The sequence below is a fragment of the Gobio gobio genome, assembly GCF_949357685.1.
Source record: "Gobio gobio genome assembly, chromosome: 9".
Taxonomy (NCBI): Eukaryota; Metazoa; Chordata; class Actinopteri; order Cypriniformes; family Gobionidae; genus Gobio; species Gobio gobio.
The window spans coordinates 46,310,339-46,328,780 of record NC_137115.1 but is presented as its reverse complement, the minus strand read 5'-3'; the positions used below and the strand labels follow the sequence as shown (position 1 = coordinate 46,328,780).

The following is an 18,442-nucleotide window of genomic DNA, read 5'->3' as shown; positions in this document are numbered from 1 at the left end:
CATCTACAAAACATTGCTGACTGAGCCATGGTGGTTTTCCTTCAGGAGAAGTGGGAATCTCTCCGACAGGCCAAGCATGTAGGTTAAGGTCCTCAGTTGGTGCGGCCCACCCTGAGAAGAGTAAAAACAATCCGTCTTGTCATTTGGATCTCATTAGTGATTCCAGGAAAGCCCTTCACGTTATTGGAACTGAGGCCTGACCTCAGAGATCTCAATACAGCAACAGGGCGAGTCTCTGATGTGTTTTTATTCTGACTTACTACTAAGAAAAACTAATAAAAAGTAAAATGATGTGACATCTTTACATTGACAAGAAGCGTTAGCTTATGGCTTCCTTACGAAGATTGGTCAGGAACATGCGGAGAGTTGAGGGAGGGTCCAGTGTAACGGAACGAACAGGGGCATCTTATTCAAATGAAACTTGGTTGGCATTGCTTCTGAAAGAGAATGTGGCACCTGCGGAGAATGTATTGCAGCACACTCACTATTTGGCAATGTATTTTGACGCCCGCTTCGGGGCTGCATATCAGGAGAAAAAAAAAAACAGGTTGTAGGGGTCCTTGCGCACAGTCTGCCCATGGTGCTGCCTGAAGGACTACCATGGAAACAAGGAGTGCGACAGGCTCTGGGGGACCTGCCACAGCTGCAGGCACTTCCTTTCTGACAGGCTGATGAAGACATCAGCTTCATACCGAGCAAAACAACAACTATTGAAGGGAAAAAAGAGAGGGAGAGAATGATGCAAGCAGTGTTAACTGCTGTGTGGATGAGATGTTCATTAGTGAGTTTGAGGAACATACAAAGAATGCATTTAGGGACCATATTGCCTGTTTAGTACTCTATAGAGATTTGAGGTTCCATTCCCAGGAGACCATTTTTTTTAAACATGATTTTGTTTATTAGACAACACAAAAGGAGAGGGGGGAATCTGATTATGTGGTGTCTCCATTGTCCTCGATCACTACCTATGTTTGAAATGAAATTCAAATATCTTATGTTTTCAAGAGATAGGATAGCCACTTCTGGGCAAATTGTCAGAAAGTGTATATACATTTTTATTTGCATCTTTGTGTTTCTATCCGTATTTTTGTGATCCCAAAATTCATATAAAACTGTGGATGGATAGTGCGTTTAATAATTAGCAATGCCCGATTAGTAAACGGATCTTTATTTTCAGGATTTGTTTCTTCAATGAACTTGATAAAACTTAAGATGCAATAAACAGCGAAATATGCTTAATCATATCTTCTTCGTTTTACACCACATACATGTCACAGGCCATGTGATTTTAACTGAAACCATGATTTATGTTCACTAACTGAATGTTAGAGGGAGCACTAATATTTTGTGCATTCATTTTTGTCTATTAGGCCCACAATTTGACTTGTTAACATATCTTAAGCATCAAAGCATAAGATTTTCATCAAGGCGGTTTACCCAAAAACACTTGTCAACACGAGCTCTCGGAGATGAATGCAGCGTCGCCCCTCTCTTTACGAGAGATTCCAATCGGCGGCCTCTCATTTTCATCTGCGTTTTGGAGACGGACTTGAATTTTTGAAGACCATTTCTCTCCTCCAGCACAAACACTTCACATCCACTTAGAGGCTCGCTTTCAAGTTTCGGAGCTAACCCGACGACTAGAGCGTTCCTGCAAGCATTGTTTAATTGGTTTCACCTCACGCAGACATCTGATGGGGTCTCATTTACTGAGCTAAGGGACACTGGCCCTCCCCTCCATGCTCTCCCTTCTCCGTGGCCCCCCAGCGGAGTCGGTGCAGGAGTTTGTGTGTGGGATTTCTCTCATCAGAGCGTCGCGGGTCACCTCCACTCCCCCTCGCTTTGAATCGGACCCCCGGTGGCAGCTCCTGGGAGAGTGCCGTGATGTCTCTATCAGACTGTCAAAAGAGATAGCCCCAGGCTCCAGCAGGTCCCTGAGAGCCAATCAAACTCTTCACGCTGCACCAACCGATGCTCTTTCACCAGCACCAAACTGCAGAGGAGTGAAGGGAGGGTGGGAGAGACGGAGGGGGGGCAGGCTGGGACGCTGAGCACTCCAATCAGTCTGAACAAACTCCCTGAGCTGGGGTCTAGGGCTCATCTGTATGGCTACGGCTATTTTTACAAAGCGTCCGCTCGGTTATTTACCTCGCTCTATAAATTATTGAGAGAGAGCAGGAAAGCGACGACTTCTGAGGGAAGTTCTGTTCGGTTTTACATTTCTTTGAAAGAAACTTTCCCCTGCTCGCTCCGATAAAGTTGTCTGTAAATCAGCTGAAGGACAAAACTGTGCAAAAAAAAAATTAACACTGTAAAAAAGGTGCAAATGAACACAGCCTTTGCTGTTAATATGTTAATAATCGGTTAATATTAATTTCAAATCAACACTCTGAATGCCCGCATTGAAGATGCACCACTTTGGAAATGTTGCTTTCTATAAAAATGACTCTCTGATAGCAGAGAGGCTGAAATATGTCTGTAATATGAATAAATAAGTTGATGAGGCAGGAAATCTCCATTTGCTCTACTTGAAGCCCCATCACTGGTGCTAACACTACAGAGTGATGGGTCTAGTAGAGAGCCATTAGGCACTGGAGGTGATTTTAATGAAAATGGGAGACGCTAAGTGCGGGGTATGGAGTGTATATACTCACACTCTCTCTCTCTCTCTCTCTCTCTCTTTCTCTTCCTCTCTCTCAATCTCCCTCCCTCTTTATGAGAGATGAGCTCTCTCATCTGGACCTTGTTATTGTCAGCGAACTACAAAAGCGGTGCATTAGCTGACTGCTCTGGACACACAGAGACTTTGATGTTTTCCTCCAACAGTGACCAGCATCCTCTTCTGAAGTGCGGGCTGGGTAATAACGCAATGTATCCTTCACAAATAATGCGTAGTTAAGGATGCGAGAGAAGAAAAACACATTTAAGAAGTCAAACTTTTAGATATCATTTTCATTTCATCTTTATCTGCGGCATAAATGTACAAAAGTGGAAGATTAATTACAGAATAAAACAGTAGGCTGCATTTGCCTGAAAAAAAGATGTTAAATGGCATTTAAAATTGCTTGAATATTTTCCATTGTATGAAGTGTTATATATATTTTACCCTCATTTAAATATGTCCTGCTGTAAACACACGCAACAGGAAGCATGTATGTTTTGTGGATAATTTTTCCTGTTAAATGAACCAGAATGTGGTCTCTAAAAAGACATTAATATATGAATAGGCTGTGTCGTATTTCATTGCATTTCAGCTTGACCACATGCTGAGGCTGATGAAGCCCGCCTTTCCCTTCATATGCTCAGATACTGTTCGAGTTCGCGAGGGCCAAAGACCCCGTCTGTAGGGGCCCCTCTCTCTCTCACACACACACACACAGGCATACACACGGATACAAATATAAGCAGTCCAACACAGCCGCTCAGTGGAAATGCGGATGGCTTGGCACAAGAGGGCTCCTCCTCCACTCGCACAGGGGCATTATGACTTAAACAGACCGTGTCCTGAAACGCTGTCCGTCTCTTTCATCCGACACGTCCATCGGGTTTCAGCGCAAGCGTTTCTTCTTCACCGGGCCCTGGTTGCCGAGCTCGGCTCTCAGTTCGCTGTACTGCACCTGTAAAAACAAACAGCTCTTTGGTCAGACGCAGGTAATCGGAGCTGAGGCCCGCTCACGGTAATGGCTCCCCTGAGGAGAGCCGGTGCAGGGGGAAAGCCAGGCGGGCGCGGCTGTAATGAATCATTTTTTAAACACAGGAGCAGAGGGGATTAATCACAAGGAGGAAAGATTTGAAAAGTCAAGGGTTCCGTACCGACACAGCGGTGACTATACCACCCCCACCTATAAGGGAACTATACTGCTTGAGCAGACCCGCTGTCTTAGGTCCTCGCAAGCCGAGGAGTTGCGAGTTGTATCCTTCCTGAGAAAAGTTTGTTGGAGACTAATTATAGCAGCTTGTAGGCAGGAGTAAGTGCCTGTATGGCTCCGGCTGGGGCATTGCGGTTACAGATGATCACACACTTCCCTCGTTTCAGATGAACATGCTGTTTACTTTACTTAAAGCAGGGAGTGAACTCAGGTCGGAGGTGAAGGTCGGCATGATGAAAGTAGAGTTTCACTGAGGTATGAGAAACTGAATAAAGATTTTTCCTGCAGCTCACAGCGTATCCACATACAACTACTAGACTGCCGTTAAACATATTCAGATCTGAAGTTCAAAAAGATATAGAGTAAAAGTACATCTTGAGTGCAATTAAGGAGTTGCTAAATGACTGAAAAGTCTTTCCACAAAAAGTCATCATGTGATGATTCGGCATGTGAAAAGGACTCTTTTTATCCCATGACTAACAAATGGGCCGATGTGCCAATTTAGTTTTACACTCCAGATGCAACTGCATTTCTGTTAAAAAAACCTCTCTGATCATTCAATACTAGTTGTCGGATACATCAGCCAATATTTGCCATTTTTTAAGTATAGGCCGATAAGGGGTCAGAAACTCCAGGAATTTGATTTGGACAGTGCTGGGAACACCAGCGCCTGAGTGCAAATGCACAGAAGATCCCATTTTCCATCTTCATTAGTTTATTATAGTTTAGAACTGTTAAACAAAGAAAATAAACGGTATATGAAAAAGTATTTTAGCATTTCCTTCAGTGATTAGAAAGGCAAACACTATAGTACTTTCTCATATGCTAGCAAATATGGTTAACATTTATATTATTAACTAATCTTTGAATATCTAATTAATATTTATTTCCACAAACTTCAGTGAATCCAGAAGTTGCTATCTAAAGTATAACTATTTTACAGGTTTATTTTTCGAATACAAATTGTTTTCTTATTGATTGTTTTTCAAATTATTGATGTCATGAGTGTTTGGCATGGTAATGGATATGACAATATGTTTGGTCTTGGCAGAATGGATCTGCTACGTTGCTACTGCTGCTGTTATTGCTGCTGCAGAGCAAATACGGGACTTGCTACTTCCAATACATACATAACACGGTCCCGTGAACAATTAAGACAATATAGCATACGTGAATAGCAGATTTATACAGGTGGAGCTGGGGGTTGACTGAAAGCATGCTGCAAACTGCTATAGCAAACACTGTCCAAGTATTTGACAGTTGAGCAGCGAGCTCATTGGCTGCTGATGCAGCAGGAACCAATCAGCTGTGCCTTGAAGAGAACGATGTGATTTACTATAATGGAGCATGTGCCACCCTGCTCTCTAAAATATCAGCATAAACTGATCTCAATACAAAGATCATATTAAAAATTTCAGACACTATCGAGCCCAGGTGCTCCTGGATCGCAAACCTCCAAAACACACACTATGTTTCTTTCATAGTGAAGAGTAACATCAGCCTCTGAAAATGGCATTAAAGGCGGCATCTCTTGTCCAAGGCCATCGTTCAGTCCAAATGACATACAGGATTGACAAATAATGAAATATGGCATGAGGCTGATGGGACTCGAAAGTGTGGAGAATGCTTTGTCCAAATGCGTTTCTTGTTTGTTTCTCCTCGAAACAATAACCTGGAGGTGTATCTGTAAGGTAGGGACTGCACACTAATTACCAGGCCCTGATTATGAGAATGGGAGATGGAGCACAAGGGAACAAAGAGACGCGGCAGCCTCAGAACATGAAACTGTCCTCAGAACTGACAGATGCTGCTTATTTTAGGACAGAGGGCCGCTGTATGAAGTCCAGTTTTGAGGGTTTGTGTTTGAAGAACTGCACAGGCACTAATTGCCAAGTCATTTTCGGAACCGTGAGACAGGAGTCAATTTGAGCTTTTGTAACACGCTGTTTATTTGGTCAATCCTTTTTTAGCATAAAGGTTCGGACATTGTAAACTTAACAGGGACAGCATAGATTTGCATACCTTTTTGGTATGGCTAATGACCACTGTGCTGTTTTATTGGCATTTGGTTCTTTGAAAAGTGGCTTTTTTTCTTTGCTAAAGATCATTCTGTCTTCGCAATTTGGTGCGTTCCATTTAAATGAACAGCAGGCAGTTCATCCAACCACGAAAACATACTTCAAAAGGCTTAAAAACTCAGCAATGGTTTCCATCTTGTTTTGCCAACTTGCTGCTTCCACATGCCAAAACCAGTGTGTCATGCTGGCTTCATCTAACCACACAGACATATGTTAACGTAAAGTTGCAGAGGTTCATCCCAGGAGGTTTGTCTGAGCCAATCACTCAAGCTCTGCAGTATCTGAGCAGGGCAGGAAGCTCTGACAACAGTTAAATAGCCTTGTTGATGGAGAGAAGTATCCTATGCAAAACGCTTTGTGACAGCAGGACCCGCTTTGGATCCCGACTTCAGAATCTCACTCAGGGTCCGAAAGACAGAGCAAGACTCTCAGCGTTTGGCTGCACATCCGCGGGCTTATGTAACCCTGAATGACATATCAGCCATGGATAATGTTTCATCACATATGGCGCCCAGCAGGACAGCGTTGGCTCAACACTTCATTAATCGAGTCCTCCAACCTGATGTGACGGGGGCCGCCACACTGCCAGTGTGTAGACACCGACCCCTTAGCCAATCCCTGAACCCTCTACAGCACCCTTCTTTTATCACAGGCCGACAAAACTGATAATCAGGGACAAGGCTGAAGCGTTACGGCCGAGGATAGATCAGAGCGGACCCCATCCAGGCAGCCGGGTGACTCCATCAAGACATGCTGGGAAATAATTGGGCCGGGGGCCGCCTTTAAAGGCGTGAGTCCATTAATAATCAAACACAGCCAGAGGAAATATCCTGGGTAACACTTGGGAATTCTGTTAGAGCAAATAATGCAGACATCTTCAGGGAATTCCTTCCTTGTCTGCGTCCCTCCCTCTCTCTCTAAATGTAAAACTGGACCCTTACCTTTTGAACATCAGAAGGCACCCTCTTGAGAAAATCCAGTATTTCATTTTTGTCAATGGCATATGGGTTGATAAGCTTCTTGGTAAATTTGTTAACACCTGTGAAAACAAGCATGCGTTAATAAATAAAGTTACCCTCCACACCTGCACGTACCTTACTGACAAAACAAACCTTGACCCAACAAACATTTGTCACCTTATCTGCTGTAATTCATACTGCTATGTGATTGGAATACACGCGGTCTGCTACAGTATACGATCATCACGGTTCACACTACTGCTATATTTGTGATGCAATATAACTGCAACAAGAGACACTAGACAATAGCTATGCTTCCATCCACTTATTTTTATGTGCATTTTGGGATATCGCATAAAAAATGCTGGATTGAAATGGCAAGATGGGCATAAATAAAATAAAAAAAATGAGGCAGATAAAACATTTTTACCTGTTAAGAAAACGTATGCATAAACTACGTTTGGAAAACACATTTACTGAAAAAATTCCTCGATACGCATCAAAAAAAGATATGTGATTTCGCAACAGGATGACATAAGTGGACTAACCAGCAGATCGATCTCGTTGCACAGCATCTGAAATGTTGTTTTGGTCATTCTGAAAGTCCTTTGTCATAGTGTTTTGGTATAATGACCTCCCAGAACTGTCTTGCACTACTGAGTTCTCAAACAGCAGGCCGCCTCCAAAAGCAAGATAACATGACCACATTTATTGTTTCATCTGCGCATTCTGAGGCGCAAGTCATTTATTATATACCCCAAAAAATGCCCATAGTGGCTTTTCCTGTTGCAGCAATATTAATTTTTCTTAGTGATATTTGGCCCCAGTTTATCAGGAAGTGACTGTTTTGTTCTCTTCGACACACTGGATGGAAATGGTGCTTAATTCGCAAATGTTTTATGCAATATTCCAATTTTGCGCACAAGTTAATTTCGCAACTTTGGATGGAAACATAGTTACTGGTTACATCCCACATTTTCTGACCAATAAATTTTTTCCCCATGAAAACATTAAGAAGAATACACTCCTGTTCAAAAGTTTTTTATATATATATATATATAACACATGCGATTTAATTTAAAGTCCTTAACGTGTTAAAATAATTTAAAGCAAATAAATTACAGAAGTACGTGAAGCTGCGTCATTAATGTAACTTTCGTCACGCAGTTAGATGATGTTAGAAATCGGAAGTTTATCACAATCACACTGAGCATCTACAGCACCTGTAACCCTGGTAGAAGGACATTCTTTAACTCGATTCTGCTTCTCTGTTTGTGATCAGGCCATTTAAAGCCGTTAAACTCTGGCAACTTTTCAGTGATCCAGTAAACAAATTCATTCAAACAGTCCAAAACAGCGCTAATGTAAAGAAGGCCAGGCTGATTACATCAGACATATCAGAGAGAATAGAGACTCACATTGCGTTTTAGTGAATTATTCATTCCAGTGTGTGCTTTGCTTTAAAACACAAGCTCTGTCGTATTCTGCGATTGTTTCTGAAGAGCGCAATTTTGGTGACGTACCATTCATATATCATATAGATATATATAAAATATATTAAAATAGAAAAGTGTTTACTGGATTTTTCATAATCTTACTGGCTCCAAATTTATATATTATATACAATTCCATATTTTGAGACAAAAAAACATCTGAATTTCTTTTTTCCTGCACACTTCCAAAGCAATCATCATATATGTGAAACCTGTAATTGACATTCGGGACATTAATACGGCAGAATAATGCCTGTGCTCGCTCACTCTTTCTTTCTAACTGTACACACATCGGACTTTCACAAGATTGCGAAGCCTCAGTCAGGAGAGGTGCAGCTGGTCTCCCCAGCCAACAGCGGATCATGTTCATGATTCTGATCAGCTGTCACAGGTAGACTTATGGAAATGGATCACTTTTTAAATAGCTTTCGTCAGGCGTCAGTAAAGGAGTTCGAGCTCAAAGCTCAGAGACAGTAAAGTGTGATTCTTTCTAAAACACCTCTGCATGACTTCCATTTAAAGGAAAGTGGAGACAGCTTAACAGCAGCACTGGAGTATAACGCATGATTGGGTGAAAGGGCTACACATGGTGTCTCACTTACTTACCCCACACTAAAACTATGTACCGCAGTGGGATGAAGTACAAGGCGGTAGTCACCAGAAACAGAACCAGGCAGGCCAGGAATGACAAGAACGGCACTGACCAGTTGAATGTGCTGTCAATGGAGACACAGGTCGAGTTAATTCATTGTCATTATTACATTATATATGATTATATACGGATAAATATACATTATTAATAGTCCAGGATTATTCCTTGCTATAACAGTGTTTTAGTGCAAAGTAAACAAAACATTTAAGACAACATAAATGTACATTTTTGAGAATAAAGTCCATACAATTTGGAGGCATAATATTATAGATAAAATTGACAAAAAATTTTTTTTTACATTTATATAACGAGGCATGGCTATTCACAATAGTTCGCCAAAGTAGCAGCAAAAATGCGCGATTTAGAACAGGATTTACCAACAAAGAAATCCTTGCTTTTGGTATATCAGTTATCATTAGTATCAATCTCATTATAATATGACTTCATTTTCAAAACTCCACCTCAATGTTTTATTTATTTATTTTAACATGGCACTAAACAGTCTTTTAATAAAAAGGACACATACGAATGCATGTTTTTTTAAATAATGAAGCTATTTGACAAAAGACTTTCACATGTGAGCTTGAGAAGAGGTATAAACTGCTCTGTTCTTACTTTTTCACTCTTTCCCCGATGCAAGCCACTTCATCTAAAGTGCTCTGAACTGTAAGCACAATTTCTTGAACCATGTGGATTTTTTCCATCAGTCCTCTTTTCTCTGATTCCTGAAGAGAAAGAAAAAAAGACAGAGACTGATGAGGGAAGTCAGCTGCTAGAAGCCTACAAAGGAAGAGCAGTTTATTTCCAGAGTGCCATCACCAGTATTTCATCTAGTCAATGGCCTGTAATGAGCTTCTGTAACATCTCCTCAGACGTGAAAATGTGTCAGCCTCTCCTACAGAGCTGTCACAAATCTGGGAGTATTTCAGCATTCGTCAGGCGCAAACAATAAAGGTGCATCACAATCAAAGATTAAGCGGAGGAGGAAAAAGATGTAAAAATGGCAATCAGAAAGCATACAGAGAGAGAGAGAGAGAGAGAGAGAGAGAGAGAGAGGGACTCAGGAGTTAGAGAACACAGACGGCGTAAGACGCCAACTTGCGAGGTCGTCTAATCCGCGAGTCTCTGCCGGGCAAGTCTTGGCTTGTTTCCTAGGGTGCGAGCTTTTTCAAGTACCACTTCTTGGCGTATGAAAGCTAAGAGTTGCCCACCTTATGGCAAGATTGAGTGCAGGGTTGAAATCATCGGATTTATCGTTTTCTGTATCCGAGCTCGTGGAAGAAAGATTGCAATGTCTGAGTGTAATCCTGTTATACAAAGCAATGTTTTTACTTCTTGTAAGAGAGATGGGAAATCCCATTGTCTTTTTGTATTTTGATGCATCACACAGTATTGGGTTGCCATGTAATTCAGAGACATGGGCTAAATGGACTTTCGATGAAAAAAAGAGAGAGAGAAATTCTATTCCATTTTACTTAAAGAAGATTGCTAGGGTAATCTAACGTCCAAAGCAACATGATCACATCAGAGAATCCTCCGGCATAAGAGCCCATGAGTATAGTTCTCCAAAGGGGGAAGAGAAGAAAGAGAAGGAGAGAAACGAGAAGCCCTCACATCAAACGGATGGAATAATGACAGGAGTAATGATGGATAGTATAGGGGGTGGTGGGAAAGACAAACGTGTGATCGAGCGCTGTATATGTTTGTGTAAGCGACCGTCCCCCAGACAGCGGCCCCGGTGAGTCGGCCCCTGGGAAAGCTAAGCCCAGACTCCCCACTGTCACTCGCCATTCGGCCCCAGACACAGGAAACCATAGGAAGCTAGTCATGCCTCCACTCAGCACAACCCGTCTACTCCAGCGACACACAGCATGTCTTAACATAGAGACTGGGATATCAATCAAGAGAAAATCAACATGCCTCCTGTTATGAGTCATTTCAAATCCCTGTTTTGTGAGGAAAGTGTCAAAGGAGGATAAAGAGCAGAAGATGATGTATTCTTTTTGTGTATCAACTGTGTTTGATATCAGCTCAAATGTCTTAAGTGTTTCTTTGCTTAATGAACTCTCGACCAACCGCAAGAAAAATGAACTTACGGTGCTCCCAGAAAATTATTTAGATAAAATATCAAATCAATGGCATTTATTTAAAAGAAATGGATCACAAATTCTCTTTTCAAGCAAAACAAAAAGACGTTTTCTAGGCTATTAAAATGAATAATAATAACAAGAATTAACTGAAAAAGAATTGTCTTGTTCTTTCTACACCTCATATGCCGGTTTCACAGACAAGGCTTAAGCTAGTCCCAGACGCAGAAGCAGTTTGAACTGAAATCAACTTGCACTGATATATCTTAAAATATGTGCCGTTGTTTTGTCTCAAGATGCACATCAGTAATGTTTTTTCTTTCTTTCTAAGGCACGTTTATAAAAGCTTCTTAAATGTCTTAATTGAACTAAGGCCTAATTAGTAACATGACATATCGCTTTAGACTTACGGATATAAATATTATAATTAAACTTTATTTGGACTAGGCCTACTTCTTTATTGCACAATGCACAATACATTTCTTAATATTAAGCCTAAAATGTGTTTTAATATACCTATTAGTAAGGATAGTATGATCACTGTATAATATCATATTGTACAGTCATAATATGTCTTTAAATGCAAGATATTTAGCACAATCAAATATACTTAAGGATATCTTCAGTTGAACCTCAGCACTATTTCCAGATAACTAGTGCATTAAGTAAATTAGTTGTTCCAAATTAGCAGACTCTAAATATATCATTTACTTTAGTACAACAACAGTACAACTGCAGGGTATTTATTTTAAGTAAATAAAAATGTAAATGTATTTATAGTATACTTAGCATAAACTAAATGTATTTTAAATACATTTTGGTATATTTATTTTTCACTATGGGTAAGATTATAAAAGATATAAAGTATTTAATGAGTGTGTATAAAGATAATAAAGTATGCTCATGCCCATAGTTGTGTGAATGTGATGAACTCCACCTATGGTTAACCTACAAAGACACCTAAGCAGAACTTGAGACTAATTAGTTTAAAAAAATGGCTTAGAAATGTGACATCAGGTCTTAAAGGCCTTTTTAGTCATTTTGTTTTGTGTTGCAGATGTCACTTTCTTTTGATATTGTGTTATCTAATGACATTTTTAAGGGTCCAAACCCTTTTTGGGGTCACTGTACATGAGAGGTAACGTTTGTCACAGATAACTTTGATATGGCTGTAAAATCTTAAAATGACAAATATTCATATTAATGGAGACCAAAAGATGACAGTAAAAGCATTCATAGAAGCGTGATATACAAGTTCTCTGGACTATTGCGATTCATCTTCCCCAACCCGCTTGAAGTCAAACATCCTTTTTTCCGCCCCTGAGGTGGAAACCAGAAATAAACTATCCGAGCTACATGTCTACTGATTAGAAAACCTGTGTCAGATCATATTCTCAATTCAGATGAAATTGTCACATAACTTTTATGTTGGCTTAATAGGGAACAGATTGCACAAAGGCAAACAGAAAATGCAGTTTCACAGGGATGCTCGGCACAATCAAAAAAACTGCAAGCCAGGGTTCATTTAACATTCCTGTAATTGGGTAAATGGCATCAAATTTGAATATTCATTCAAAGCTGGTGCAAATATTCGCGACTCACTTATTCCACAACGGAATAACCAGAGGAACGCACCTAAATAAAACACCTGCGTTATTGGCAAAATGGGTTGCAAATGGGTTTGTTAAAGCCGACAACCGCCGTACAAACAAGTACAAAACACCCAGCGCTCCCTAATGGATATGTCACAGGATTGTGCACTCTGGAATACACAATGATTATGACATCAACACTATGTCCTTGTGGGATGTGCTGAAGGTGATACGTTAGATGTGAGAGGGGGGGGGGGGGTTGGGTTTATAAGACCACCGATGATACCCTGGGGTATGGTGGAAGAAGGGGGTCAGCTCTTTGCCTGTCTAGCCAAAGCGTGGTACTCTTAGGTGACCTGTGCCCAGGGAACAGGGCCTCTTGGTCATTTGGGACACACATCCAGGGGGTTGTTTTCTCTTCCATCCTCTCATTTTCTGATGCGATTAAACCGGTGTCTGTGTGCTCAACACAATACAGAAAGCCGAAGGGAAGTTACATCGCTGCGCGTGATTTGTAAATTTCTCTCTCCCCCAGGTCAAATTCGTGCTCGTAGCGGAGATCTGGTATAATTTCTGCAGTATCGTGGCTTCTCCCATCGACTTTCTTAAGCTTCATTCCATCGCATCTGTGCTGCTCGGCTGCAGGTTTACATATTTTCTTCCTCCAGGGGAAAACACACTGAAAAACGGGCTGTAATCGTAACCTTCTGAGAGGGGACAGCCTTTATCCCCACGTTAACCAAAGAGTAGGGAAAAAAACAGCACCTTCGAAGTGATCAAATTTAACACCGATCATTCTCCAACCCCAAAACATTAGCAGCGATGACTTTGATAGGAAGTGTAACGCTACACTCTTTGATCTGCCTGCGTGAAACCGAAGTCAAAGTGAAAAAACATAACAGGACTTTGAAACAAGCCACCTTAAATTAGAGCTGACAACTTAAAATAAACATGGACATCTGGGTAATTATATAAATGAAAGGAGATATTTCATTTACACAAGATGTGAAAGTGTGTAAAAACACAATATGTCTCACTAGAAAAATACTGTTAATTCTAATACTTGTAATTATAATGCAATAATACAAATCTAAGAACAGACTATTTTTTGCTGCCTACATTTAATATTCCAAGCTTATTATAAAAATAAAATTGTTTCAATGAAACTAATATAATTTTTATGACATTAGCTTAATTTAAACATTCCAAAACGTTTTTTTTTTTTTTTTTTTGACCACAAACTCGTTTCTCCGTCCAAGATATATTACAATTGTTTAGCTGCTGGGCGTAAGCTAATGTGCTTGCACACACATATCATGCGTTTCATCCGTGAATTATCTGCTTGGCTTGGATAGGATTTGGAAGAGGGAGCTGTTTTTAACAGAGGGGTTCCTCTCAACAGATGAAGCTAGCCTGCGGTCATCATAGCAGAATATATTGAGCACATTATGAATATGAATCCTAGGCCCAAGCCGTACAGCGCAAGGGTCAGCGCTCGGAGGCTTAGAGCTGCGCACTTCCGCACATCCAAGTCAGAAAGCAATAACGCATTATCTTCCTGTTAACCCGTTCTTCTCTGGACCAGGCAACGTGGCCTAAAATGATTATGAGCCTGCCTTGCCTCATTATGAATTTATTCAGCGCTCGACATTCAGATTCTGACCATTATGACTGTTTACCATCCACATGCATGCTTAAATGTGTGTTTTTTTCAAGATGTTTGAATGGTCTCTTTTTTTTTAATGACTGAATATTTTAGGAATAATTGGATCTAAGCAGATTTGGGAGAATTTGTAATTAGTCTAATGATTCATCTTAAGCATAAAAAATCAAATTCTAAAAGGGGGAGTTCAACTGCAGTCCAGCCTCCCTATTTAGCCATGCCTGCCTCAAAATCCTTACAATGCCTCTATTCCCCAGCGGAAGGCAAACTTCAATTAATGATGCCGTTCTGTGCTTATTTCTGCGTTTCAAAGGACCACAGCAAAGCAACCAAATCCATTTGTTGTACGAGCGAGGATTCCCAGAGGACCGGTGTGAAAGTACTGGAGGGAAAATGTGCTTGCTGAATCGTCTGTCCTCATTTTGAACGTATTTAAGTTGCAGTACTGAGTTAAATGCAGTATTAAAGGTACAGCGTACATTCCGTCTATGCAGCACCCCAAGGACAGCTCAGAGAGGCTCTATAAAAGTCAGCGGTTAATCAAAAAACACGCATGACACCGGCGAAATACCTTTTCATCTTCGTCCTCGTCCTCGGCCACGGACATGTTCTCCTGCAAAAGAAAGAGACAGAGAGCGGATGAGATTGAGACGCACGTGGGCAATGGAGCATTTTCTTAACAAACACCTCGTAATGAAACCTTCGCTTGTATATACACCCCCATTGGGAGAGGCCTTGTTGCCGTAGCAACTGCCTCTCGGGTGACCTCGCACAAAAGGAGGAGGTGAATGAGAGGGGCCTTCCTCACAAGAGCGGTGTCACAACCAAGCAATCTCATTTCTTCACAACAAACACATACAAACACTCACACATGCACCTGAAACCAAAAGGAATGCATTTAATCTTGGCCATCCGGGTGCCTAGATCGCTCTTAAGTCATCCCTGACCCTTTCCGGCTATTGAATGTAACTGTGGCGCTTTTTTCCGCTAGGCCGAGGGGTGAATGTGAGGTGCCGGTGCGCACAGCCCCGCCCTGAGACGGGCTGGTGGTGCACAAAGAGCTGATACATTCTGGCTTTACAAAACCCACTGGAGATGAAGGTCACTCAAAGTGTGAATGCTACGTTAAAACTCACAACCGAGGGTGATAGGAGCATTTCAGACATCTTAACCTTTGTGAATGTTATAGACAACATAGATCTAATTAGGACTGACCAATTAATGTCTTTAGAAATGCCGTGAAAAGACTGATTTCAGTACGTATAATGTGCTGTAAATTATCTAATGGCTCTCTGGAATACTTCATTCTGAGTGGTCAATGGCAACATTCTCACAATTGTATAATATATAAACTGTATATCAGGTTTCCTACATAGCTGTGCTTGTTTCACATCATCCCACAGTCTTATTCTTCTCACATAATACTCCTTTATACTATATTATTACACGGCTACTTATCAAATAAAAATAGGCATGCAATAATAATAATAATAATAATAACAATAACAGTACCTGTCAAAAGTTTTCGAAAGAAGTCTACTGTGTACTCTGATACATACAGTACCTGTCATTACAATGCTATTTTTAGAAGAAGTTTCTTGTGCTCACCGAGGCTGCATTTATTTAATCAAAAATACAGTAAAAAAGTAATATTGTAAAATATTATTGCTATTTAAAATGACTAAATAATTATTTTGTGATGGCAAAGCATCACTACTCCAGTCTTCGGTGTGACATGACCCTTCAGAAATCATTCTAATATGCTGATTTGGTGCTCATGAATATTTATTATTATTATCAATGTTGAAAACAATTGTGTTGCTGAATATTTTTGTGGAAATGGTGATACTTTTTCCAGGATTAGAAAGCATGAACAGCTTTTATTTGCATTTATTAAATGTATTAAAGCATATTAAATATATTAAAACTAAAATAGCCTATATTAAAACATAAATCTTTTGTAACATTATAAATGTCTTCACTGTCACTTTTGATCAATTTAATGCATACACTATATTTTTTAAATATTACCACAAATATTTGAATGGTATCATTGTTTCCACAAAAATTGTTAAGCATCAAAAACTGTTTTCAACATTGATAATAATAGTAAATGTTTCTTGAGTAGCAAATCAGCATATTAGAATGATTTCTGAAGGATCATGTGACACTGAAGACTGGAGGAATGAGGCTGAAAATTCAGCCTTGAATCACAGCAATAAGTTACATTTTCAAATGTATTAAAATGGAAAACAATTATTTTTAAATTGTAATAATTCACAATATTACTGTTTTAACTGTATTTTTTTATTAAAGTGGTGAGCATAAGAATAAAATATACTTTTTATCAAAAACATTTAAAAAAATTATGTTTCCAAACTTTTGACAGGTACTGTATATGCCATTAGATATCTATAGACTGAACGTCTATTAATATTTCTAATCATTCTTCAGTAGAATCTGTGAGGTTTAAAACTGATCATTTCTAAATCCCGTGAGTCACCAGCATTGACTCTGACTTATTAGGGACCGTTTTCTGTGCAGCTGAGTGGGCGACATCACAGCACTCACCAAGTCCTGACTGTAGCTGGCCATGCCTGGTGTGATGTGGAAGTAGTTCCAGCCAATGAGCAGAAGGAGGAAGAGAGGCAACATGAACAGCTCCCAAAGCCACACTGTCAACACAAATATCTAAGAAAGACAGAGAGAGAGAGATGATTTCAAACAGGGTATGAGAATCACAGACAGCACAGTTGGCAATGCTGCCCACACATACACACACATATGCATTTCCTCTAATATTACTTTGGAAATAAACTCTTAGAGAATAGAAAGACTTGACACAGAGACTCTAAACCTCTTCATAACAAGAAAACTGTAATACAAAGACAAGTCCAAGCATCTCATAAAGGTGCCCGTGGTATAGGAGATTTTAATATTTCAAAAACCCATTTGCAATTGATTAACACTGTGCTGCTGGTGTGTAATTCGAATGTGACAAAACAGAGCATCTGACAGGAGCGGGTCCTCCACACTTGCTCTGATGTACTGCATTTCAAATGCTTCCTGACTGCAATGCATTCCTGCTGCCTGACCTATAGCACACATATGCGGCTGCAGGAGGGCTGGCGGTAGAGTTTTACCACTGCGGAGAGAGACTGCGAACGCTCAAGACCCCTGGTAGAAATAAGATGAATAATCCTTCAGAATTCCATAAGAGAAATAGGTGCACAACATCCACAGCTCCGCGCAGCACGCCACTAATTGGCCGGCTGAATTTAAACCCAGCTAGCGGCAACTTAATGAGCCTGAGAAATAATAAGATATACGCACTGGGATGACTGTAAAACGAGACATTCGCAGGGAACATTATTATAAACCCATATACTCTGAACATTACAATTTAACCGATCTGTAACAACGTCTGCACTTGAGCATTTATGTCAGCAAATTTCATCAACGTACGGCTAAATAACTGAAACTTTGATTCAAAGAACTAGGGACGCGTAATATATTGGTGCCATAATATTTATTTATAATGTGTTTATATTGTAATAGTTGACACACTATATATCGGCTGATACTGATTGTGTACTCAATTCTATTTTTACTTTTAGATTACCTTTGCTGTCACCTTTATACTTTGAATTATGCTGAATAATTTGTTTTAATGATGAGAAAAAAAATAAGCACATGACGAAAATCCACAAAAGCATAAGGTCAATACATTGGACACTAATGTATACTGTACAACTAATCTGTGAACACAATAAGAAATAACATACAAATAAAAAAATAAAAAAATAAGTGCTTATAAAAATATTGGTATTACTTTATAATAAGGTCCCATGACAGAATTTTCGTCATTTTTGACACTTCCCTTTCATTGCCAGAATTGGTGATGTTTTCACTGTTATACAGTAGGGGGCGCTATTACGGATCAAAAGACAGGCTAAAAAGAACCAGAAACAAGCAATAGAAGCATTACTTATGTATTTAGTGTACATGTTGTAGTCTTTGACAAAATGTGATTTTATCAGCTTTTTATT

At 40.0% G+C, this 18,442-nt stretch overlaps 1 protein-coding gene across 1 annotated transcript in view; it reads right to left on the bottom strand.

The window, feature by feature from the left end:
* Positions 1 to 2,934: 2,934 nt before the first annotated feature.
* Positions 2,935 to 18,442, bottom strand: part of mctp2a (multiple C2 domains, transmembrane 2a) — a 67,166-nt gene continuing 51,658 nt past the window's right edge. Inside the window, exons 18-23 of the mRNA XM_079824882.1 lie at positions 16,965 to 17,084; positions 14,965 to 15,006; positions 9,667 to 9,776; positions 9,006 to 9,115; positions 6,889 to 6,986; positions 2,935 to 3,617 (exon numbers count right to left, since the gene is read on the bottom strand). Coding sequence (XP_079681008.1) covers positions 3,549 to 3,617; positions 6,889 to 6,986; positions 9,006 to 9,115; positions 9,667 to 9,776; positions 14,965 to 15,006; positions 16,965 to 17,084 — 549 coding nt within the window. The 3' untranslated portion in view covers positions 2,935 to 3,548. The remainder of the gene's footprint in view (positions 3,618 to 6,888; positions 6,987 to 9,005; positions 9,116 to 9,666; positions 9,777 to 14,964; positions 15,007 to 16,964; positions 17,085 to 18,442) is intronic.